At 39.5% G+C, this 25,075-nt stretch overlaps 1 protein-coding gene across 2 annotated transcripts in view; it reads right to left on the bottom strand.

Annotated features, from left to right (window-relative positions):
• Positions 1 to 25,075, bottom strand: part of MACROD2 (mono-ADP ribosylhydrolase 2) — a 1,969,440-nt gene that overhangs the window by 17,358 nt on the left and 1,927,007 nt on the right. For both annotated transcript variants that reach the window (XM_068566158.1, XM_068566159.1), the window contains 2 exons: positions 2,952 to 3,029; positions 9 to 77 (listed from right to left, as the gene is read on the bottom strand). In XM_068566158.1, the coding sequence (XP_068422259.1) occupies positions 16 to 77; positions 2,952 to 3,029 (140 nt within the window). In that variant the 3' untranslated portion in view covers positions 9 to 15. The remainder of the gene's footprint in view (positions 1 to 8; positions 78 to 2,951; positions 3,030 to 25,075) is intronic.

The following is a 25,075-nucleotide window of genomic DNA, read 5'->3' as shown; positions in this document are numbered from 1 at the left end:
CAACTTACCTATTAGTTAATCTTCTTGCTGACTCTCTGTTGGGTCATTTACACTGTCAACCTGTTTATTCATTTCAACTGGAACCAGAAAGGAAAACAAGAAGGTTAAATATTTGTTAAACCCAAATCTCTTAAACATATTAAAATGGCCTGTGAATTGTTACATTCCTGATTTCCTATCTTATACTTCTTTCAGTTTGTTTTCATTCATTCAAGATTTGGGGACCACTCTTATAGATTTTTACTGGTGGGGGAATGGGGAGGGCAGAGTTGCTTCTTTACTAAACTGTAGGAGCTGAGCTGTCATTTCATAGCAGATTTTTGGGTTGATATTTTGTATTTATTACCATCCTTAGGTAAATTCAAAGGCCTTAATAGATGTCTAAGAAAATAAAAAGAAAACAAAGCAAACCAGATCATCGACATGCAGAGAGGTAAGCAGCTCCCTCGAAAACAGCAATGCCAGTAGGCCTGCTTGGTTTGCCAGGTCTTCAGTTTTGAAAGTCAAAACTGACGCTGTAAACTTGCCAGTGGGTGCACTGGCAGTGGACACCATGAAATAGAAAAGCAAAACATCTAACCAGATCGCACAGCAAAGGTAAAACGTGTGCTTTTACTTTACCGTGTGTTCTATGTAAGCATTTGCATACAAATAGCACACATAATTAATTAATGCCATTGTCCAGAAGGAGCCCAAGCAGGCATAGCAGACACTGGAAATTTTCAAGGGTCAGTAGGTTTAATTAGATTGGTATTTTTAAAGCATCAAAGCCCATATTATAAACCAAGAGACTTAATATACAGATGAATGATGGCTAGGCCAAACATAACAATAGAATTCTGACTTCAAACCTTTGAAGCAAGCAGCTCAGAATGGTCAGGACTTGGTCTGTGACTGCCAGCTTTCCTGTATTTTACTCCATGCTCCCAACACAGGACCAGCCAGGGAAAGCCAAATATGTTCCCAAACCAATCAGCCACTTCTAGTTAGCCCAAGTGCAGCTTCCCCTTACCAACAACCTCCAATCAAGGATGCTTGAAGTCTTCCCTCTTGTTAGAAGTTCCCCACTTCCCTCCCTGCCTTTGAGTTGGCCAAACACAAGTGATAATGGCTGTGTGACACCCATGCTTTGGTAAGCTCTGAATAAGTAACCTCCTCTGTTTGTTGTCATTTGGATAGTCTTCATTTGTTTGAACAAAAGCAACAATCCAAATCTCTTTTTCTTGAATAGGAAACTCGATTAAAGTAAAACAGTGGCAGGTGCTGGATTTCACATTCCAAAGAGACTTGAAAGAGGGAATGACATTGGATGGCAGCCCACCCAATTCTCTCTCAAGGAGGAAGGTTTTTAAAAGCAGGTCTCTTTGTTCCTCCTGCAAACTAGCCTCGGTTTCTAATGATGTGTGAGCCCATTCTTTACCCCAGGTATAAAATGGCCAGTTACAGGAAGTATACCTCTAAAAAAAAAGAATAATGTATGCACTTTCTATCCTGGTCTGCAAAAATACGGGTGAGTGTTCCTTTTCTGTTCCTTCCTCCAACCCAAGGGTCCCTAGTTCCAAAATCTAATAAGTGTTAGTATGAAAAGCATTTCATGATCAAATAAGTTTGGGAAAAGCAATGTTAAATGATGTTGGGAAGTTTCTTTACAGCTGAGACTTTGGAGAGCCTGGACTGTGCATGGCAAATCTCCAAGTGAGGACTAAAACTCAGTATTTCCCACATTTGTCTCCCTTTTATTCATTGAGCATTGCATGGACCTGGTATTCTTTGGAACATGCTTTGCAGAGAACTAGTTAAGAACCATGCCTATAATGTCACAGCAAGGCTGGGGCAGGTTTCATTCAACTGAGCATGACCAACACGGGGTGGCTTTTAATGGATGCATCTGGGGTCTGAAAACATTATTCCCCTAGATAAAGCATGCCCAGGGGTTAAAAAAAAAATCAGTTTGTATTGGGTGTAAGATAGGCTTAAGGATGTATTGTAGAATGTGGGGAATATAGCCAATATTTTGTAATAACTATAAATGGAAAGTGACCTTTAAAAAATTGTATAAATTTTTTTAAAAAATTAAAAAAATAATTAAAAAATCAATCAATCAGTTGGTGCAGAAGGGCTTATAATTAAGGGAGGCAATTAAGGTGAGGGCAAGCCTTGTAGCAGGGTGGGATGCATGGTATAGGAAACCATTTAAAACCACCAAGTAACTTCTACCAGTGGCTGAAATTTTCCCAAGGTCATTATCAACTCAAAGTAATTGGCTTTTTTTTTTTTTCCTGGCTAAAATAACCCAAACAACAAGATATATATAAACAGTTGATCACTGACCAATAATTCTGGTTCTCTTAAGTTCTGTGGGCAAGTGGAATTAAATATTTAGAAATCATGTGTGCTCAAATAGTTGTTTTTCTAAATGATGATATTTCAAAGGGTTTCCAGTATCATTGTACAGGGGCAAGGCTATACTATTCCTGATGCTCACAATTTCTAGATGCCTTCAAAGTGAGATGTGATTAAAAAAAGGTTTTTGTAAATTTATTTATAAAGTACTTTTAAAGACTCACTGTGTTTTTGGCCAAGCCATCTGATGTGTGATACAGTGAGGTGAAGTGATGAAGGTCCAAGAATAACCTTAGCCCAAACTCAAGCCAGTGCTCCTCTGAATGCTGAGTGTTTCCATAAAGTTCACCAGCTAGACTTCAGTTTAGCCTTGGAATTACCCACTGTTTCCTTGGTATTGGGAAGTAAGATTAAACTGAGGCACATGTTGTTTTTTAAAAAAGGCTGCCAATTTTGTTAGTTCCCAGTAGAAAATGGTTTTTGAACTTTACCTTGTTCAAACTGAATATGTTGACTCATAGAATAGACAGCTCCCTTAATCCTAGATTACACAGAGAAAAATGTGCCAGATTTGTAGTTTGCGTGACTCAAATAGCTCAGAAACTTACCATCAGGACTTGTAGAATGTTCTGTGTCACCAGAGCCTTCGCTTTTCACAGGAACTCTAGGTGTGTCCTCGCCTTGAGCTGAAAAAGAAGATAGTCCTTGATTAATAGAAAATTAGAACAGCCTGACTGCCAGTTGTTCTGTCACCCTCCATTGCCCTCTTAAGTTTAAAAATACTCCTGGGATTGAACTTCTTTTGCAGAAAAGCTTAAAGGAGCAAATAGTAGGTTGAGTTGCTTGAATACTTTAATGCTGTCATATTCTAAATTCTCTTTAATTTGTGAGATAATCACATACATACATGCACAATTTCTCAAATTAGAAAGCTGGTAACATGAAAGCAGCAAAACTTGGTTTAATCAGAACAATCCACAATTTGAATTTGGGGAAATATGTGTGTGTGAGTTTATGTAGCTTAAACTTTGAAGAGAATGAAAAAAGAAAACCTATTTTGCCTCAGGCATGCCTGAAAGCTGAAAGATTCATTCTCCTGGCAGTGAAGTTAAAACACAAATGAATGGCTCAGTTGCTCCCCTAGAAGACCTCAGATGCTGCCATTTTGGATTGCTGAGAATCCCGTCTTTAGTTAATTTCTGTTGTAATTGTTCTCTATTTACATAGTTTCATAAGGCTTGTCATCCACTCGCTGTGGCTGAAGCTATATAACATGCTTAAATGTAGTTGTAAGGAGACTGTTTTTCTTGTTTTTCATGATCTGATATTTGTACATATGGAAAAAATGATCACTATAATAAGTCTAGTTAACATCCATATTATTGTGAGAAAATTTACAGATAGTCAAAAGGACAATAATCTCTTACTTCTTGGTTAAGTATCTATTATGTTTTCACAGCTTGAAGAGCCAGGGCATTTGAAAATACAAATATATAAAGTACTAGATGAGTTCATAACTTCAAAGTTCTTATTGTTTCTGTACTTTTTTTAAACAAAAGATTAAATTCAGTTTCATTAACATGAATACCTATTGAGTCCAGAGTATGTTCAATTTGACCTTCCTGTTAGTGAGGATGAAGCAAGGCTAGGAAAGATCCAGTGTATAATCTCTTCAAAGGAAGATACCTTTAACTTGCACTCTTGGTAATGATTTACTGAAGCTGAGAATCAAGAAGTAAGACTCAAGAAGTAAGGTGACTAATCTTTGAGCCTGGGTGGACGGAAGGTAGGAAGGTCAGTACTTGATGATATATAAAACAAGCAAAGTGAAGGGAGGTGAAGAGAGTCATTTTAGATTTGAAGACTGAAGCAGAGGGTCATTTAAGTGGAGATGCCAAACAAGTTTTGCATCTAATGCTGAGGAAGGAAACTGAGAATTAATTAGGCATGTGGGAATTTGGGAGATGTCCATGTAGAATAATATCATATTGTTGATGACATGAGAGTGGATGAGAAAAGAAGTCAGGAAAGGGATAACATAAGAAAACATGACTCATGGGTACCCAAGTCCTACAAGGACAACATGAAAGTGACTGTGCCCATGAGTTCTTTTCACTAGCTCCTGAGGATGAGGTTGGGAAAATGAAAACAAAACTTGGAACTTCCAGCTGGACTTAACCATGTCATATCTTTTCTCACTCTGTCAATTCTAGAAAATAGACCATTTTTCAATTGCTCATCATTTTTCAATTGCTCATCAACATGTTCCTTACAGACACAATTACAGAAGAAACTACTGATGGAGTTTTCTAAGCTTGGGAGCAGGAAATCTTTGCTAGTATGCCTCAAAACAGAAGTAGTTAGAAAAAAATGGAACTATTTGACTTTATATAAACACAAACTTACTTACGGGTGGAAAAGCTACCATAAGAAATGTTTAAAAAAAGAAATATTACCAGTTTAGGAAAAATATTTATACCTTTTATCATAGACGACAAAGGGTTAATATCTTTGATATATAAAGTACTTCTAAACAGAAAGAAGATTGACAATTGGATAGAAAATTGAGCAAGAAATCTAACAGGAAGTTAATTAAAAAATAAGAATAGCCTGTAGTTGTGTGAAAATGTGATTCACTTTGCTGCTAATGAAAAAAAAATGCAAGATAAAATTACACTGAGGGGGCTTCCCTGGTGGTGCAGTGGTTAAGAAGCTGCCTGCCAATGCAGGGGACATGGGTTCAAGCCCTGGTCCAGGAAGATCCCACATGCCACGGAGCAACTAAGCCCATGTGCCACAACTACTGAGCCTGTGCTCTAAAGCCCATGAGCCACAACTACTGAAGCCCGTGGGCAGTAACAAAGACCCAACTCAGCCATAAGTAAACAAATCAATACATAAATTTTTTTATTAAAAAAAAATTACACTGAGAAAGGGATTTCTAAAGTAGACTGTCTGTCATACTGTAGAATAACACTCCCACCAAGAACAGCTAGAAACATTGAACAGATTATTTGAGGAAATTAAGGCACTAGAGAGCCATTAATGCAGCAGAAGCTGGAGGAGGTGAAGAATGGTGAACCTGACATTCCACATACAAAGAGGTTTAACAGAGCCTTCAGATGTTTTTTAATGAGGTCTGGGGGGAGAGGGGAAAAACTTGGAGGTCAGGGCCCACCAAAGAAGAGGTGCTCTGATAAGTACCTTGAGTTTTCTGTGGGTTATACTGAAGGGTTATACTTGGGGGGCAATGAACTTGAAATAGACCAGTTCTTAAAAAAAATTGAAGGCCTACTTTTAATCAATTTAATCTCTGATTGATTGATTAGATTTCAGTGCTCTACTCAATCCTACCAGCCTTTCAGAAGCAAAAATGAATCCTCTCTCTCTGGAAGAAGATAAGGCCACCGAGGCTCAAGTTGCCTCTACAGTTTTTCGCACATAGTGTCTAGCATTCAATAAAAAATGACCGGTCATTCCTGAGGAACAAGAATGGATCACTGAAAACCAAGCCAATAAGACAATATATAGAGACATGTTAGAGATCTATTTGTAGATACAACTTTAAAATATGGTTAATGTGTTTAAGAATTGGGTGACAAGAGGGAGAAATCTCATGGCAAAGAAGTTTAACTGGACTATACACTAAATAAAAGATGTAAATTCTAGAACTGAAAATTATATAATTGAAGTTTAGAATTCAATAGGTGGATTTGGTGGCAATTAGACACAGCTGAAGAAGGAATTTACAAACTGAAAACTAAGTTAGAAGAAAATATAAAGAATAAAATACAGATGAAAAGAATTAGCAGACATATGAGATAGGGTGTATCCTATGTGTAATGGGGCAAAAACAATATTTTAAAAGATAATGGCTGATAATTTCCCAAACTGAATGTAAAATATCAAGCCCCTGCTTTAAGAGTATTATGGTCCCCAAGCAAAATTAATGCAAAGCAAACCTTATTCAGGCCAATCATTGTAAACCTGCAGAAAATCATCAAGGTTAAAGAAAAAATATAAAATTATTTAGTGAGTAAAGACCCATTAACTTCAAAATAGCAACAATAGTAATTATAGATGACATCTCAATAAAAATCATGGAATCCAGAGACAATGTAATGATATCTTCAAAGCACTTAAAGAAAATATCACTAACGTAAAATTTCATACCTAACAAAATCTTCTTTCTTTCTTTTTTTTTTTTTTTTTTCAAAATCTTCTTTCAAACTTCCAATTTGAAATAAAAAATTTTCAGGGAAAAAATAGAATTTGTTGAGGAGGGAAAACAGTAGACCTACACTGAAGGATTTTCACTATACTAAAATATAAATTCCAGGTAGATTATAGAACTAAATTTGAAAGGTAACATGGAAAAAGACCTTTATATCATTAGGCAAAAATTTCTTACACAGGAAAAACAAAACACTGACCATTAGACAAAAGACTAATAATCTGGAAAACATTTAAATTAGCATCATTATTTTATCAAAATACACCATTAAGAGAGTGCAAAGTAAACCAGAGTAGAAGATATTTGCCATTTATGTGTGTGTGTGTGTGTGTATATATATATACACACACACACACACACATATATAATATATATCTCACAAAGGACCCTTGTACTAATATATAAAGAAAACAATATAACATAGAAACGACAAGGAACCCAACAGAAAATGGGCAAGACATAGACATGTCATAAAAGAGGATATCCTGGCTGGTCACTTAATTTCTTCAATGACTTTTACCAAATCTCATAGTATTTAAAAGCCTCAGCTTTTTCACTATAAAAATAACTATAAAATGTTCTAACTCCTTGGACACCATCAGAACTTATTAAAATACAACATAGTTGTTATATTTCATAAGATATGATTACTATGGAAGGAAAGTTAATTGACCTATCACTATTTAATCATTACTTCTTTGACTTTCTCCTTGGGGTCACTGTTTGTGATGAGATCTAGGGTACCCGTAGCTGATTCTTCCAGGAAATCGCTTTCAAAGTCATTACTCTCAATGGTAATAACCCTGGTGATATTACTATAGAGATACCTCTCTGACATCACAGAGAACTTTCTAGCTAATAGACAGGATGCTAGTCAATATAATAATGCTCAATGAAAATGAAGGAGCATACAAAACACTTTTAAGAGCTGGGCGAGAGAGGAAAAAAGAAGTTGAAGAAAGCAAAACCCAAAAGGCAAATCAGACTGTAAATATTTAAGTTGTTTGCCTTATGTTTTGTCTTTTCAACCTCATTATTTTCAAATATAGTACATTTGTTTGAGAAATCTCAGGTTATGCCACCATATTGGCACAGATTAGCATGAGATGTAATGGCAGGTTTTGAGATCCATGACAGAGATGAAAAGAGAAATCATAGTTGTAGCTCTATATATTGCCATGTTCTTGAGCAGAGGTCTCTTAGATCCGCTTCTGAAGACCCTAATGGTATGTTTGGTAGACATTATTCATTTATTTAATATCATGAGTGTTCATGATACATGCACATGTGGTATGAATATATGACTGTGTGCAATGGCATGTTTATGTGAATATGCATGTGTATATGTGTATGCATGTGCAAGTGTGTGTGTGTGTGTGTGTGTGTGTGTGTGTGGTGTATTTGGAAAGAGGGAGAGAAGAACGACAGATACTTATTACTCTGACGTGTGTGGAACTGTTATTATCCTAAGGGTTTCTCCCCTGCTGGGCAATGCATCTGAGTGCCCCAGAGAAATGCCATTTCACACAGACAATAGAATCTGATCAAAACAAAAATTGCCTCTACAGCCTATTTATTTCAGTTTGCCTGTCCTTCCCTCATTTTGATTGCTGCTGCTTGGAACACAAACGAGGTACATTTCAGGGCTCCTAACAGGAGATAAAAGATGCTGAAATAGAAAGAGTCTGGGAGAGACAGTACCATTTTCATTTTCAATTACCAACCTCAACTGTCCTCTTCAAAGCCTTGATTATGATAACCTTTTGTAGGTCAGTTGTATTACATAAAAAATAAAATGAAGCAAGTCCCATCACAAAGAAAAGATACTGAAACTCATATAGAATACAATTAACCAGATTTTTAAATACATAAACATGGAGATAAGTTAGAAGATTCTCCAAAAGTTTTTCTTTTGAGATTTGTGTTGACAAACTCCATGCAACAAATAGAATTACAAATAATTATTTCTCAGAATGTGTAGTTGCATAGGTATCATGACAGCTATAGAAAGCAGGGCCTGTCTGGATTCAATTGTATTGAATTAAAGTGGTGTTGAACAAAAGCAAGCATTCTTGAACCATCTTGACTTTTGCCATATCTATATTCCAACTTTACTATTAATGTAATGGATTAGGTAATTGTTTAGAAAGGCTCACTTCCTGTCTTCCACCCCTACAGGAGTTGAATTCACTGTCCCTTGACATTGGGCTTGGTCATGGAATTTGCTTTGGCTAATGGAATATTAGCAAAAGTGAGTCAAACAGAGGTTTGAAATGCATTTGTACAGTTGGGGTTTGCCCTCTTGTTCTCCTGCCTTTTACCCCAAGAAGAACATGCTTTAGGGAACAGCTGATCTAAGGAGGATAAGACCTGAACTCAACTCACAGCCTGACATCCTTCCTGGCCCAAACTAGATGTGGTTGATCCTCTCTGAACAAAAGAATTGGATGATTGTTGTTCTAAGCCTCTGAAATTGAAGATGGCTTGCTTGTTATGCAGCATTATTGTGGTGACAACTAATGCTTAATAATGTTTTTAATTGACTCAGGCCTAACATTGCTTCTTAATTTTGTCCCATAGCAATCATAGCTATAAAACTGTGAGCTTAATTTGTGCCTAATTTTTTCACACATGATAATAAATATGTTAATTTTGATATCACCTAAAATCATCTACAGAACTGATAGGGATAGAGTAGGATACTTAAATAGTTAGTTTAAAAATCCCACTAGGGGTTTAAAGACAGAGGGAATTTTAAGGGGATTTGGGAGACTATTGTAAGCTAATGACCACTCAAGAAAAGAATCCAGTAACCTAGCAACAATCTACGCTACCTTGAAGGAAGACCAGGTGCATTCAAGTGCCAGGCACACTCAAGCCACAAATCCTGATAGTTAAAAATACAAGACAATAGATATGGGGTCTGAATCTTGTTACATGAAGTCAGGGAGTGAATGGTCCTTGAAGAGTTGCATTTCTGCATGTAGTCAAGACAGGAATATAAGTGAAAGGGGAAAGAAACTAGGTGAAAGGGGACATTATACTGAAACCTGAGATGAATTACCATATTTTAGTATATGTCATCACCCTTTTGCTAATATACATATGATTAAAGCAGCCCAATGACAGTCCCGGTCAGACCACATAGGGTCAAAGGAAGAACTAATGATGTAAACCTTGACATCTCCCCAAAAACGAGGGAGAAGGTGGTCTTCCTCCACCTTCCCTCTGATTATAAAAATGTAGCTCTCTTTGTTCTCAGGGCGGCACTCCCTTGCCTGCCTGCTTATATCTCTCACAAGCATCCTATGCTAATAAACTCATTCTTTGCCTATCACTTTGCCTCACGCTGAATTCTTTCTGCATTGAGACTAAAGAACATGAGCTTCAGTAAGTCCTGACACCAGGTGAGCAGTTTCAATGAAAAGACAATGGGTTTGAGTCCCCTCCTAGTCAGGGATCCTGGGTTCAAGTTCCAGTCTGACTTTTGGCTGGGTTGGAGCCCCATCCGAGAAGGAGTGTGGTTTCAGGACTACAAATGGTACCTGTATGAAATTTTGAGAAATGCCCAGTTAATGTATACAGACGAGATGTCCCTTAACAGGCTAAACTCTGTTGCCTTCACAATGGTACTAAAATGGAAGAAAACTGGTCACAGAGTTTAAGGCGTTTGTCACATATATTTAACTTCCAAGCTCAAATGGAGGAAAGCAATTATTCCACATGCATAAACATCAATTTAGGTTCTTTTTAAGCAACTGATTGTTAGGGGAGATGAGCTCCATTAGACCTTACTTCATCCTAGAGTGCCAAGTTCACTTTCTAGGTGTAGAATCCAGGTGCAACTAAACCAAAGGAGATCAAAGACCAACTTACGGAGCAAGAACAGAGTGTCAGTGAGAAGACAGGACTTGAAGAGAAGTTGAGTCTTTGTGTTGTCATGATACTTCCCCACAAATTGCTCTTTACAATCAAGGCACCAACACTACTTAAAATGATTGTAAAAGTCAGTGATGCGACTCCTTTTAGTGATGTGGTTCCAACGGCGATAAACTAAATATATTTAACCTCAAGAAAAAAATTCCAGTCCTTGGTAATGGCATGGGGTTTGCCCTCTTGTTCATTCATGGGGTTTTCCCTCTTATCCATTCACATAGCTGCTTGAGTGGCAACCAGGTTTCCTATCCAGGTGTCTTGTGATAATATGTAAGGGTACAAAGGATAAACACTACTCCTAGGAAAATTCATCAAAGTGAAGGGAGGCAAAATAAACCAGGCAGCATTTAACAAAGATTACTACCCACCTTCTCTACAACAGATGACACACAACAAACCACAAGTCCAGCCTCTACAAATTCCTTCTCTCCTTTGAATATGCCTTTGTTTTGCGTTCTGTTAACTCCCTTTTCTGTTACTCATGATAGATACTGAACCTCAGGACTGTCCATTTCTGGCCACCTTTGTGGGAAGCTCAACATTAGTGAAAGGGGATGGAGTGTAGCTCTCTGGAGTTGGGCACAGCTGGTTTCAAATCCAAGCTCTGGCACCTCTATTTGTGTGATCTTGGATAGGTCTCGTTCACATTCAGAGTCTCAGTTTTGTCACTTAGGGATGGAGGTAATGGTATCTCCCTCACAACATTTGGGGATCAAAAGAGATAATGATTGACTCTAATAAACGCTTGATTAATATGTTTTGGCTGAGAGAAACAAATTTAATATCTACTTCTTGATGTCTCTTAATCAAAGATACTTAAGCATAAAAACTTAGCGGAATCACTTCTCTGTATCATTCAAGAATTTATCACATTTTTCCTCCTCTTTGGTATTATTCATTCATTCATTCATTCATTCATTCATCCAGCCAGCATATATATTGAGTCCGTGCTATGTATAACCCTTAATGAAAAGAATTGAATGGAGTAGAAGACTGGCTTAGCTGGATTAATAAATCTCAGAGAAGAAAGCACTAGTGCTGTTCTACAGTGTATTTTCCTTTTATTATTACCTCTCAGCATGTAGGGTGTTGAGATTCCTCCTTCCTTCCTTCCTAACTTCCTTCCTAATATCTTTCCTCCCTTCCTTCCTCCCTTCCTCCCTCCCTCCCTTCCTCTCTTCTGTCATTTATTTTTATATTTTACTAATTTTTCTATTTGATTGCTCATTTTTTTCTTATTGAATTTTTTTTTGAGTTTGAAAAAAAATTTTATTGGAGTATAGTTGATTTAAAATGTTGTGTTAGTTTCTGCCACACAGCAACATATATTCACCCCGTTTTAGATTCTTTTCCCATATAGGTCACTTAAAAAACAATATCTAAAGATTTTAGAAGAAAGCATAGTAAAATTTATTTAATGTATCTTAAAGAAAATCAAAAGACAGAAGGCAATCCAGGAGAAAATATTTGCAACATGTTTGACAGAGAGAGGGTTAATTTTCTTAATTTATGAAGACTACATAAAAGTCAATATAAGGTCATTACTACAGGGTGAGCATGTGACACGTACATTAGCAAGCTACTCCTTTCTCACATTGTCTGTGGAAGCGTTTTCTTTGGGAGGGGTAAAGTGGTCACAGCATCTACCACATTCATTGTGCTGGATTCCTCAGCAAGTGTGTCCCATGCCCAGCCCAGGCCACCACTTTGTCAGTACTGTTGCCTGTCACAGTGGGGGCTATCCTTGGGGTTGGATAGTTGTTTTCAATTCAACGTGAGCCTTGCAACTCGTTTTTGCTCTCTCTAAGAGCAAAAAAGTCAGCTTGGGCTTCACTATTCTCTTTGCTGTTTTCTCTCTCAGCCTCCAAAGCAGAAGGTGATAAACCCTATGCAAACCCTACACAGACTCCTCAGGGAATGAAGGGGGCTCCTCTTTCAAGGGGGCTTCATCTGGGACTCTCCAGCACCTCCTCCTCTGCTTCCTGCTCACCCCAAAGATCTTGCCTTATTTATTTTCTCTTTTGCCCTCTATTTGGTGAAATTCCTATTTTTTTTTTTTCTTTCTTTTCCCTAGAGGTAATTAGATCCAGGCATTTGTTATTGGTCTGCCTTTCCTTTCCCATTTTCCTCCCAGCAAGAGATATTGAAATGGAGAATCACAGCTTGTTTTCCTGTCTCTTTGGGGTAAGGCAGAATAAAGGTGTTCATGGCTGGCTTCATGCGCCTGTGGAAATTTCCCTGGGCTGCTCCTCTCCCAGTTGGGAAAGTAAATGGTAGCTAGTAAGACCCTATTCAGGATTATTTCAGAGCCTGGTAGAGCTAGGGAGGAGGTTGGGGGTGACACCAGGCTCACGTCTTCCTTTTGCCGTGGCTACCAGCTCGTTCTTTTAATTACTGTTTTTGTTTGTGTTGTTCATTTGCTTGTTTTACTTATCTGCTTTCATATCATTGTGTTTGGGTGAGTGAGGTTTGAAATCTGACTTCACATCACCAGCTTAAACCCAAGACCAGATGTGCAGACTCCTTTGATTTGTGGGATGGGGTGTTCACTCCAGGCATCTCACATACTTGGCCTTTGTCAACAGCTGGTTTTAGGAATATTTACCAAAGGATAGTTCTGATCAGACTTGAGGTTATGGACTGAATATTTGTGACACTCCCCCCCAAAAGATTCATATGTTGAAGCCCCAAGCGGCAATGTGACTGTATTTGGAAATAGGGCCTTTATGGAGGTAATTAAAATAAAATGAGGTCAGAATAGTGAGGCCCTAATCTGATAGGACTGTGGCTTTATAAGAAAAGAGCTCTCTCTCCCTCCCTCTGCCATATGAGGACACAGTGAGAAGGGGGCCACCTATAGGCCAGGAAGAGAGCTCCTGCCATAAACCAAATCAGCCAGCACCTTGATTTGGACTTCTCAGCCTCCAGAACTGTGAGAAAATAAACTTCTGTTGTTTAAGCCACTCAGTCTATGGTATTTTTTTTTATGGCAGCCTGAGCAGATGGATATACTTGATTTACAATTAGTTCATATTTCTTCAGGACAAAAGTACAATTGTAAACCATCTGCCCCATCTAACCTATTTTCTCCCAAAGAACCTCGATCCTAAAGCTGCTCCTTGACCACTCTACCGGTGGTCATCACCTGTAGACACATGCCCTTGGCTCCCTCTCCAAAGTCAAAAATGAATGACTATTCTCAATGGTGAACAACTGGAAGCATTTCCTCTAAAATCAGGAACAAGACAAGGATGTCCACTCTTGCCACTTAGTTTTGGAAGTTTTTCAACATAGTTTTGGAAGTCCTAGCCACAGCAATCAGAGAAGAAAACGAAATGAAATGAATCCAAATTGGAAAAGAAGAAGTAGAATTTTCATTGTTTGTAGATGACATGATACTATACATAGAAAACCCTAAAGATGCTACCAGAAAACTACTAGAGCTCATAAATGAATTTGGTAAAGTTGCAGGATACAAAATTAATACACAGAAGTCTCTTGCATTACTATACACTAACAGTGGAAGATCAGAAGGAGAAATTGAGGAAACAATCCCATCTACTATCACATCAAAAGGATAAAATACCTAGGAATAAACCTACTTAAGGAGGCAAAAGACCTGTACTCAGAAAACTATAAGATACTGATGAAAGAAATCAAAGGTGACACAAACAGATGGAGAGATATACCATGTTCTTGGATTGGAAGAATCAATATTGCCAAAATGACAATACTATCCAAAGTAATCTACAGATTCAATGCAATCCCCATCAAACTACCGATAGCATTTTTCATAGAATTAGAAGAAAAAATTTTACAGTTTGTAAGGAAATACAAAAGACCTTGAATAGCCAAAGCAATCTTGAGAAAGCAAAACAGAGCTGGAGGAATCAGGGTCCCTGACTTCAGACTATATTACAAAGCTACAGTAATCAAAATAGTATGGTACTGGCACAAAAGCAGATTTGGATCAATGGAACACGACAGAAGGTCCAGAGATAAACCCATGCACCATGGTCATGTAATCTATGACAAAGGAGGTAAGAATATACAGTGGAGAAAAGACAGTCTCTTCAATAAGTGGTGCTGGGAAAACTGGACAACTACATGTAAAAGAATGAAATTAGAACATTCTCTAACACCATACACAAAAATAAACTCAAAATGGAGTAAAGACCTAAATGTAAGACCAGATACTATAAAACTCTTATAGGAAAACATAGGCAAAACACCCCCCTGGCGTAAATTGCAGCAAGATCTTTTTAGGATCCACCTCCTAGAGTAATGAAAATAAAGGCAACAATAAACAAGTGGGACCTAATGAAACTTAAAAGCTTTTGCACAGCAAAGGAAACCATAAACAAAACGAAAAGACAACCCACAGAATGGGAGAAAATATTTGCAAATGAAACAACCGACAAGGGATTAATCTCCAAAGTATACAAACAGCTCATGCAGCTCAATATCAAAAAAACAAACAACCCAATCAAAAAATGGGCAGAAGACCTAAATAGACGTTTCTCCAAAGAAGATACACAGATGGCCAAAAAGCACATGAAAAGATGCTCAACATCACTAATTATTAAAGATACGCAAATCAAAACTACAATGAGGTATCACCTCACACTGGTCAGAATGGCCATCATCAAAAAATCAACAAACAATAAATTCTGGGGAGGGTGTGGAGAAAAGGGAACCCTCCTACACTGTTGGTGGGAATGTAAATTGGTGTAGCCACTATTGACAACAGTATGGAGGTTCCTTAAAAACTAAAAATAGAGCTACCATATGATCCAGCAATCACACTCCTGGGCATATATCTGGAGAAAACCATAATTTGAAAAGATACATGCACCCCAATGTTCACTGCTGCATGATTTACAATAGCTGGGACATGGAAGCAACCTAAATGTCCATCAAAGGATGAATGGATAAAGAGGTGGTATGTATATACAGTGGAATATAGCTCAGCCATATAAAAGAATGAAATAATGCCACTTGCAGTGACATGGATGGACCTAGAGACTGTCATATGAAGTGAAGTAAGTCAGACAGAGAAAGACAAATATCATATGATATCACTTATATGTGGAATCTAAAAAAATGGTACAAATTAACTTATTTACAAAACAGAAATAGAGTCACAGATGTAGAAAACAAACTTATGGTTACCAAGGGGGAAAGGGTGGCGGGAGGGATAAACTGGGAGACTGTGATTGACATATACACACTACTATTTATAAAATAGCTAACTAACAAGAACCTACTATTTAGCGCAAGGAACTCTACACAATGCTGTGTAATGACCTATATGGGAGAAGAATCTGAAAAAGAGTGGATATATGTATATGTATAGCTGAGTCACTTTGCTGTACCTCAGAAACTAGCACAGCATTGTAAATCAACTATACTCCAATAAAAATTAATTAAAAAAAAAATGAATGACTAAGATGACAGGATCATACTGGTGGAAAATCTGCATGTTTCTGCAAGACACCCCTTCCACGGCAACACACCTCTTCATGGATTAATTGGGAATTTCTACACTAATCAAAATCAGAAGCTGTCTTTAGTAGATAAAAGGCAGTGGCGGTAGCCGAAGGTGGGCATGAAATCCAGACACATACATATACCTTTTTCTTTTATGTTTAACCAGATGATGTGCCTCCATACAGCCACCTTGAGAATGGTTTGGAAATTCATCATTGGTTATTGTTAGAATAACCAGTCTATAGAAACCCAACATTTGGGAAGAAATCCCCCAAAACATATCCACCAGATACTTTAGTGTCTACTATGCGCTGAGATACAAAATGGATGAGGCATACTGATGTCTTCATGGACTTCACAAGCTAGCTGAGACGGGGGTGGGGGGGTTGAGATTGAGAACATAGACCACCCACAAGCCACGTGTTATGGTATGAACTAGGAACTCTGGAGGCCCAGAGGAGAGTGAGTCACCTTTTTTGAGGGCGGGTGAAGAAAAATCTTGGAGAACGAGGAAATGACATTTAAGTTGGAGGTGGTTAGAGGAGTCAGTTTCAAATGCTTTGCATCCTTGCCAAGCATTGGGATAGGTAGAAATATCTCCTGTGTGTAAAAGATCTGGAGGACTCAGTTTCTTACATCTTCAACTGGACCACCTTAGGCCTGACCCGTTTTACTCCCGATCTCCCCTTGCTGGTTGTGCTGCCCCCATGGAACTCTAAAAGGCAGTTCCAGCTCCTTTATGTAAGATCACAGCCACAGAAGCCTTCCCAGGTGTTGCCACACTTGGCTTAACTGAGCTGGATTCCGATCACATTCTACACGTCTGGCTTTTCTTTCCCCTTTTCCAGGCCCCAATTAAGCATCTAATTCTCATTCAGCCTCATAATGCAGTCCCCACACCCTCCAGGGCCTGGCAGGAATGAAGGCTACAAGTAGGCCCTTCTCAGCTGGGGGGCCGCCAGGGCTGGTCTCAGATCAGGGTCTTTCCAGCAGGAACAATACAAACCGGGTGTCTCTCAAATGCCACCCCCCCACACCATCACACCCTCTTTGTGGCTTTTATTTCTCTACAGCGACCGGATAAGTCTACACAGCAGGGCCCTAGTGAGCACAGAGATAGGTATTTTTTTTCCACAGGAATCTCTTGATTCTTTTACTCTAATAGGGTTTTAACTATGTAAGGAGTCACAGTGGGGTAGCTTTGGGCTTTTCAATGATTCTTTATGTGGTATCTTTCATAAGGAAGGAAACTTGCTGCTGGAAATAACCCACGCTGGATTCTTAGAAACTTCATCACACACTTAAGTCTCCTGAAAGAAAGTGCCTCTGACTGCTTGGGTTGAAATCCTGCGTGATTATATACACAGCTCTTTAGTCAAAGAATAATTTAGTCCTATACATTCTTAATTATAGATTCCTTAATTATTTCCACTAGATTTTGCCCTCGATGCATATTTTCCTAAATAGCACAATTTATTCAGAACATTTAATAAAATCTAGTGGGTCATCTTTGTGATGACCGAAGTACTAGAAATCAATACCCAGGAAGACAGCTGTATAACTAGTACATTTACAGAATAAATAACTAGTAGATTTACAGAAACACCGAAAGACAAACTATCAGAGGACCCTGATCTGGAAGTAAGTGCATTCAGTTCTGTTAAGGAAATTCCATTTCTAGTCTTAGACTCTCAATACCAATTCTCTCAGCTTCAAAGAAGAATGATAGATTTTTTTCCTACTAGGAGAAGTTTTCAAACACACCTGGCATTAAACTAGATCCCATTTTATATTTAGCTTTTCTTCAGAAAGCCCATTTCACAGATGCCTGGATCTTAATCTTTGAACTTCTTTGTATTTAGTCATTTTTATGCCTTCTGAGAGTTTATCACTACCAGAGCAAACACTTACACACACACACACAGACACACACACCCAGAAAAGACTGTCTAGGCCACATTCACTAAACATGTAACTAAAACTGTTATTAAACTCAGCCAGATGCCTTTTACCAAAGAGAATTCTAAGTTACCTGCAAAAAATTGCTGTTATGTTTGCCAACCCCCTCTACCTAGGGCCTTTATTCCCCTCTTAGATAATAGGTCTATCTTGTCTTTTGCTGTCTGAACCAGACTGCTTTGCCCAAGAAATAAAAAAAGATCTTTGACCATATTCCAGTCCAACAAAACCCTTCGCAGTGTGTGACTTTGGGCCCCAGAAAAGTGGCATGGCTGCCCCAGGCCATCTAGTGTTGAAGTTGGGGCTGAAAATTCTTCCAAATTCGCTCCTGGGCTATATCCACTTCATCAAGCTAGTGACAGTGGTGAGAGAGCCCTACAGAGGCAGGTGAAATGGGACTGGAATTTGGGAATGGCCTAGAATCTTCTTTCACAGGTCTGCTTGGTCAACTCTAATCCATTTGAAAGCAATGGACTTGAAGGATGTCTTCCATGTCCTTAGGATGGCTTGCGGGAGGGAGAGGAACACACCTATTCACAATCAAGAGAGTGAGTCCTGTCGAACGCCAGGGACGTCTGTGGTCAGCAGCAGCAGGCTCAGTGGGAATGGTGATATGCCAAGGTCTCCCCTCTACAGGATCTGCAGGGCCCTGTAGCATAGACCATACTCCCCTGCTAGATATTTTAGAGTCAAAGCTTGGGGGTTTCATTCTCCTTTTGAAGATGGGTACATGCCATGGCCTCTTTAACCTGGAAAACCAGGTTAATGTCACTCTGAAACTCCTACCATGTGGTTAGAAGTATATGATGGCTTGGTTTGGAGTCCATGGGAAAGAGTCTAACCGTGAGGCAGAGTAAGTTTTCATGGCTTGCTTGAGCACCAGAGGATCTGAGAGCTCAGCAGTAAAGTCCGTCAACAGAGGTTGGGTCTGTGATGATGTCACCCTCTGGGCTTCAGGGCTCTTCAGGTTTGTGCCGCAGTACCAGCCTCTTGGAGCTGACATGACTGGGTCACTCAGTACTCTTCCTGATTGCCCCTGGGTGCTAAGCATCTTAACTCTCCTGTTGCTTCATAGATTGATTGACTTCTGATGGCTGAATTTTGCTTTTGTCTTGACTGATGTCTCTATAGGCACCCTGATCTCTCCCACAGTCATGAATCTCTTGCTTGTTCCAGAATTTTGACAACCGAGGGATTCCCTAGCCCTCTCTGTGGCTGCCTTTTTGCCTCTTTTCTCAGACTGTCATAGATACTCCTGCAGCTGTCAAGCTGCTTTCATTCTCTGTGTGGAAACAGCGCCTCCAGCGAGAGAATGGGCTCTGACAGCACTAAATGATGGGCCTTGCACCTGCTTTATCTCTTGACTCTTAATCTCTTGTTCTAGGAGATAATTCAGGAAACTCTCCCATAATAGAAAAAATAACATCCAGAATTTTCCTTTCAGGCAAAGAAATCTTAATCCTTTTTTTGTTCATGTATTTTACCAAACTAGAGATCCTGTCACATCACCTCTTCAGCAAGATACAATTCACCTTTGAGGAGAAGGCAATCCAATTTTGATTTATTGATCTCAGGACACAATGCTTTTCTTAAAAAAAAAAAGAAAAAAAAAAGTGTAGACCCGTCTATATGAGATTGTCAAATAAAAGCCTGAAGACCTGGCTTTTTTTTTTTTTTTTTAAATTTACTTATTTACTTATTTATTTTTGGCTGTGTTGGGTCCTCGTTTCTGTGCGAGGGCTTTCTCTAGTTGTGGTGAGCAGGGGCCACTCTTCATCGCGGTGCGCGGGCCTCTCACTATCGTGGCCTCTCTTGTTGGGAGCACAGGCTCCAGACGCGCAGGCTCAGCAGTTGTGGCTCACGGGCCCAGTTGCTCCGCGGCATGTGGGATCTTCCCAGACCAGGGCTCGAACCCGTGTCCGCTGCATTGGCAGGCAGACTCTCAACCACTGCACCACCAGGGAAGCCCGACCTGGCTTTTTAAAAGGGGAGATACCAACAGAGTTTGATTTCTTTCTTTTTACAGAATTATACAGACATTTTTGCTTGTAAAATAATTTTTTTGAAAGTTCAAAATAATGCAGCTAGAGGCAGTAACATTTCCCCTGCCCCGTGGCTTCCTTTGGGCAAATGGTAAGAGTATTTCTAAAGGCCACCCTCAAATTTCAGCTTTCTGTTCTGTTGCATTTAATTGGTTACTATTTGGCTGCCTTCAATAGAATATTGATTATATGTGTGGCTGTAAACCTTGGAGGAAGAAAGAGGACAGCTTCTTATATACCAGTAAGTGTCCTCCGTTATAAAGAGACATCTATTAGAGACGTGGAGGTGGTGCTGTGCTGGTGCTGGTGGTGTGTGTGTGTGTGTGTGTGTGTGTCAGGGGACAGAAAAGGAGTGCTCCTTAAGGTTTTATTAGGCAGGAAAGTGATATCATCTGTTTTGTGGCTAAATTGTTACTACTGTGTTTCCCTGTTTCAAAGACACGTTTTTTTCCCCCACGTTTTAACATCAGAGAAGTTGAGATGAATCGAATAATCAATGGCTCTACAATTGCTATTAACCTGGATTAAAGCCAGGTTCAGATAGGTTTGCATCTGCTTGTTAGTCACTGTACAGCGTTACCAACCCCATATTAGTTTTAAATATCCTGCTGAGATTTCTATGGACCGCACTGGGATATGAATTCAGGGCACAAACCTGTATAATTAGCATCAGCATGTGATTCAACTTTTTAAGAAAGACATTTTTTTAAAACCTTCTTCCGTCAATGCCAAAGGTCAGACACCCAAGCCTCCTAGCTTTTTGGAGCAGCTATAGTTGGTGCTTGGGCCACCTCTGAGTCCCCCTGCAGCTGCAGCAGACAGTAGCCCCGTGTCCTCCGACAGTTTGTCCCCTCGAATGCCTGCATTTCTCTTCTTCTCCACTGGCAGTGCCAGGGTAGCTTGTTCACCTCAGGACAGGACAGCCCAGCTGTCCTTTGCCAACGGAAGTCTGAGAACATTTGCTTATTAATTGCTCTTCACTAAAAAAATGCTGGGGATCTAACGCCCCCCCCAGGGCAGCCCTCAACCAACGAGGGAAGGGAGACATTGGCTAACAGCCAGCTTCCCTTGATTCTGAGGCGTGTTCTACATTGGTCTTCAAATTGGTCTTCAGGGGGACTGGGTCCATTTGCTCACAGTGTAACTGGCTCATGACCCATACTTCACTGGTTCCCTTCCCTTCCCTTCCCTCATTTCCCCTAGTGCTTCCTGGGGCCGTTTCCCAAATAAGCCACCTGCATGAAAGGTGTGACTTAGGATCTGCTCTTGGAGAAGCACAGACTAAAGCACTGTGCCCTATTTCTCCTTTACCCTCATCGGAGGGTGTAGCTCTTTTTTGCCCTATATTGAGTTCTCCATCTGGGGACTTTTTCTTTCTCGGTGAGATTGAGTAGAAGAGTAATTCTTATAATTGAAGGGATCTTAATTTCAATGACATACAATTGATGGAAAAATAAAACCCTGCTGGGATGACATAAACACATTGAAGTTACAAAAATGAGTCATTAGCTTTTCTCCCCAGAATCAGTATAAAGTTTTAAATAGTTGTAAAGTGTTCTGTCCACCCTGATCCAATTAAACTAAGTTGGTACCTATATGGGTCATGGTATGGGTCTCAGGTCTCATCATATAGTTCTAAAAAATCATTATAGGAAATAATGGATATCAAGCAGTTTTATTCCAGTTGTAATTTTACTGTTATGTTTTTTAAGATTTCTCATATGTGACGTGGAGGTTGATGAGCTGATGACAGCCCCAGTGGTGCACTTGAGTTTGTCCATGTGGACAAACCATCTGCTCTGGACTCACCTGGAGATTACTACAAAATGCAGATTTCTAGGCTTCTTATCAAATACATTGACTAAGAATCTGTGGTTGGTGGGGCCTGGTAATCTGCATTTTAATAAGCTTCCTCGATGACTTCTGTGTGCACAGAAGTTTGAGAATCATCTGCTTATTGACTACTTTTCACTAAAAATAGCACCTTTAAGGTTCCTGAACTTCTTCTAGTGTGTGTGCTTAATGTATTGACTACTAGAAATTTTATTCACAGCATAAAAGCTATAGCTAATATTTTAAAAAAGTAAAAAGGAGCATTGGGAATAGCATTGTCTTGATAATGTGCCCTTTAAAAAAATGACCACATTCTACAATTCCAGACAGAAATTCTGGAAAAGCACATTATTCATTCATTCATTCATTTAGCAAATTTTTATTCAATACCTATAATTTGCTAGGTTATTTGATCACAAAGATGAATGAAACTCTATTCTAACTCAAAGGCAATGGCAGTGTAAAGGACCATGGCGTCAGGGTTGAAAGCATGAATTTCATGTGTGAATTCTGATTCTGCTACTTATTTGCCGAATGATTCTGAGCGTGTTATTTAACCTCACTGTGACTCAGGTTTCTAAATATGTAAAACACAGCAAGTAACGCTTAGCTCACAAATAGGTAATGCATATTATAAAGCACTTAGTGGAGTGTTTGGCTCACAGTAAATAATTATGTAAGCTCTAATTTGAGTGATAATAAAATGCACCATCTATCAGAGCAGGAAAAGACACAGGCAGTACGCACAGTGGTTACACGCCTTGGATTCTGGAGCCAAATTTGTGGGGTTTCAATCCTGGCTCTGCCACTTCCTAGCTGAGTGACTCCCGGTAAGTGAATCCTCTTCCCCTCTGTTCCCCCTGCACAACTCTGATTTGTCCCTTTGACTTTCTCATGCCTTCTTCCTCAATAAACTTTTGCTCCTAACTCCATCTAGGTGTCTACTTCATGAAGGATGCAACTGACACAGCTGGTCTTTGGGTGTGCTTTGGGGGATGGGAGCAGTAGTCATGCTTATCGACTAAGCAGACAGTTCGTAGAGAGAGAGATGGAAATAACCGATGGGGCAAAGTCCTGTGGGGAGGAGCTCCTACCCACTGCTTTAAAGAAACCTGTTCCTGCTTCCTATGCTGAGTGAGCAGAATTTTCTACTGCCCAGAGCTTCCTGCACACCTCGGAAACCTCCTTGCCCCTCACCCAGGGATTCTGCCAGGTGGCACTGAGAGGGGGAGAGAGTTCCACTGGGACCCTCAAGTAAGTACCAGTCACTGGCTGTGTGCCCTGAACAGGCCATAAACCCTGTGCAGAAGACAGAAAGAACAAAAAAACCTGCTTCCTGCCCTGAGAGTCACAGACAGAGAGCATTCCAAGCAAGACTGGACAACTTGGAGGATGAATTCGGTTCTCACTCTACTTTCTCATTTCAGTTTGTCGCCAGTTCAATATTTTCCAAACTGACTATAGAATAGACATATGTCTGGTTTCATTTCAAAAAAATAATTGGGAGCATTGGCAAGGAGAGGACTCAGAACAGAAGCAATTGCTGCTCATGGACGCTGCTATGGCTTATTTTCCCATCCCTGTGAAGGGTGTTACTGTATGTTTTTAAGAGAATGTTGTCTCATACAGATGGCCAACAGGTGCATGAAAAGATGCTCAACACTGCTAATTATTAGAGAAATGCAAATCAAAACTACAGTGAGGTACCACCTCACACAGGTCAGAATGGCCATCATTAAAAAATCTATAAATAATAAATGCTGGAGAGGGTGCGGAGAAAAGGGAACCCTCCTACACTGTTGGCAGGAATGTAAATTGGTACAGCCACTGTGGAAAATGGTACGGAGGTTCCTCAATAAACTAAAAGAAGAGTTGCCATATGATACAGCAATCCCACTCCTGGGCATATATCCAGACAAAACTATAATTCAAAAAGATACATGCACCCCTATGTTCATAGCAGCACTATTCACCATAGCTAAGGCATGGAAACAACATAAATGTCCTGACAGAAGAATGGATAAAGAAGATGTGGTACATATATACAATGGAATACTACTCAGCCATAAAAAGAATGAAATCATGCCATTTGCAGCAACATGGATGGACCTAGAGATTACCATACTAAGTGAAGTAAGCCAGAAAGAGAAAGACAAATACCATATGATATCACTTACATGTGGAATATAAAATATGACACAAATGAACTTATCTACAAAACAGAAATAGAGGGCTTCCCCGGTGGCGCAGTGGTTGAGAATCTGCCTGCCAATGCAGGGGACACGGGTTTGAGCCCTGGTCTGGGAAGATCCCACATGCCGCGGAGCAACTGGGCCCATGAGCCACAATTACTGAGCCTGCACGTCTGGAGCCTGTGCTCCGCAACAAGAGAGGCTGCAATAGTGAGAGGCCCGCACACCGCGATGAAGAGTGGCCCCCGCTTGCCACAACTAGAGAAAGCCCTCGCACAGAAACGAAGACTCAACACAGCCATAAATAAATAAATTAAAAACAAACAAACAAACAAAAAAAACAAAACAGAAATAGACTCACAAACATAGAGAACAGATTTGTGGTTGCCAAGGGGGAGGGATGGACTGGGAGTTTGGGATTATCAGATACAAAGAGAACGGATAAAAAACAAGGTCCTACTGTATAGCACAGGGAACAATATTCAGTGTCCCATGATAAACCATAATAGAAAAGAATAGAAAAAAGAATGTATGTATATGTATAACTGAATAACTTTGCTGTACAGCAGAAATTAACACAACATTGTAAATCCACTATACTTCAAAAAAATAAATTAAAAAAAAAGAGAATGTCTTCTGAGTTTATCATTTTCAATAAAAAATTAGTCCATCAGAATGAGTCATGGCGAAGCGTTGACAGGAACAGGGGACTGATTCATCCAATAATTCAGCTGCCGAGAGATCTCTGCTGTCCCACCAGCACCAGTCAGCTTTATTTTCTCTGTTTTCTAAACAGTGTAATTTGATTACACTTCAAATACTGAGCTTCCTTATTTTCCTATTTATTATGTAAATTATGTATGTAAATTCACATGGATGAAGATACGCAGACTTTTGTCTGTAAGAAGGATGGGTTGACAGTGACCAGAGCGGGGCTTCAAGTTGATTTTCTGGCGATGAAAATTGAACTGAATAACAGATTCTGGCCACAGTACGATACAACCAATCAACATTCTCATCTACAAGCACCCACTGAGCATCTACTA

The sequence above is a fragment of the Eschrichtius robustus genome, chromosome 16 (genome assembly GCF_028021215.1).
Source record: "Eschrichtius robustus isolate mEscRob2 chromosome 16, mEscRob2.pri, whole genome shotgun sequence".
Taxonomy (NCBI): domain Eukaryota; kingdom Metazoa; phylum Chordata; class Mammalia; order Artiodactyla; family Eschrichtiidae; genus Eschrichtius; species Eschrichtius robustus.
Note: the sequence above shows the minus strand (reverse complement) of the source record. Positions and strands in the feature narration are given on the sequence as shown.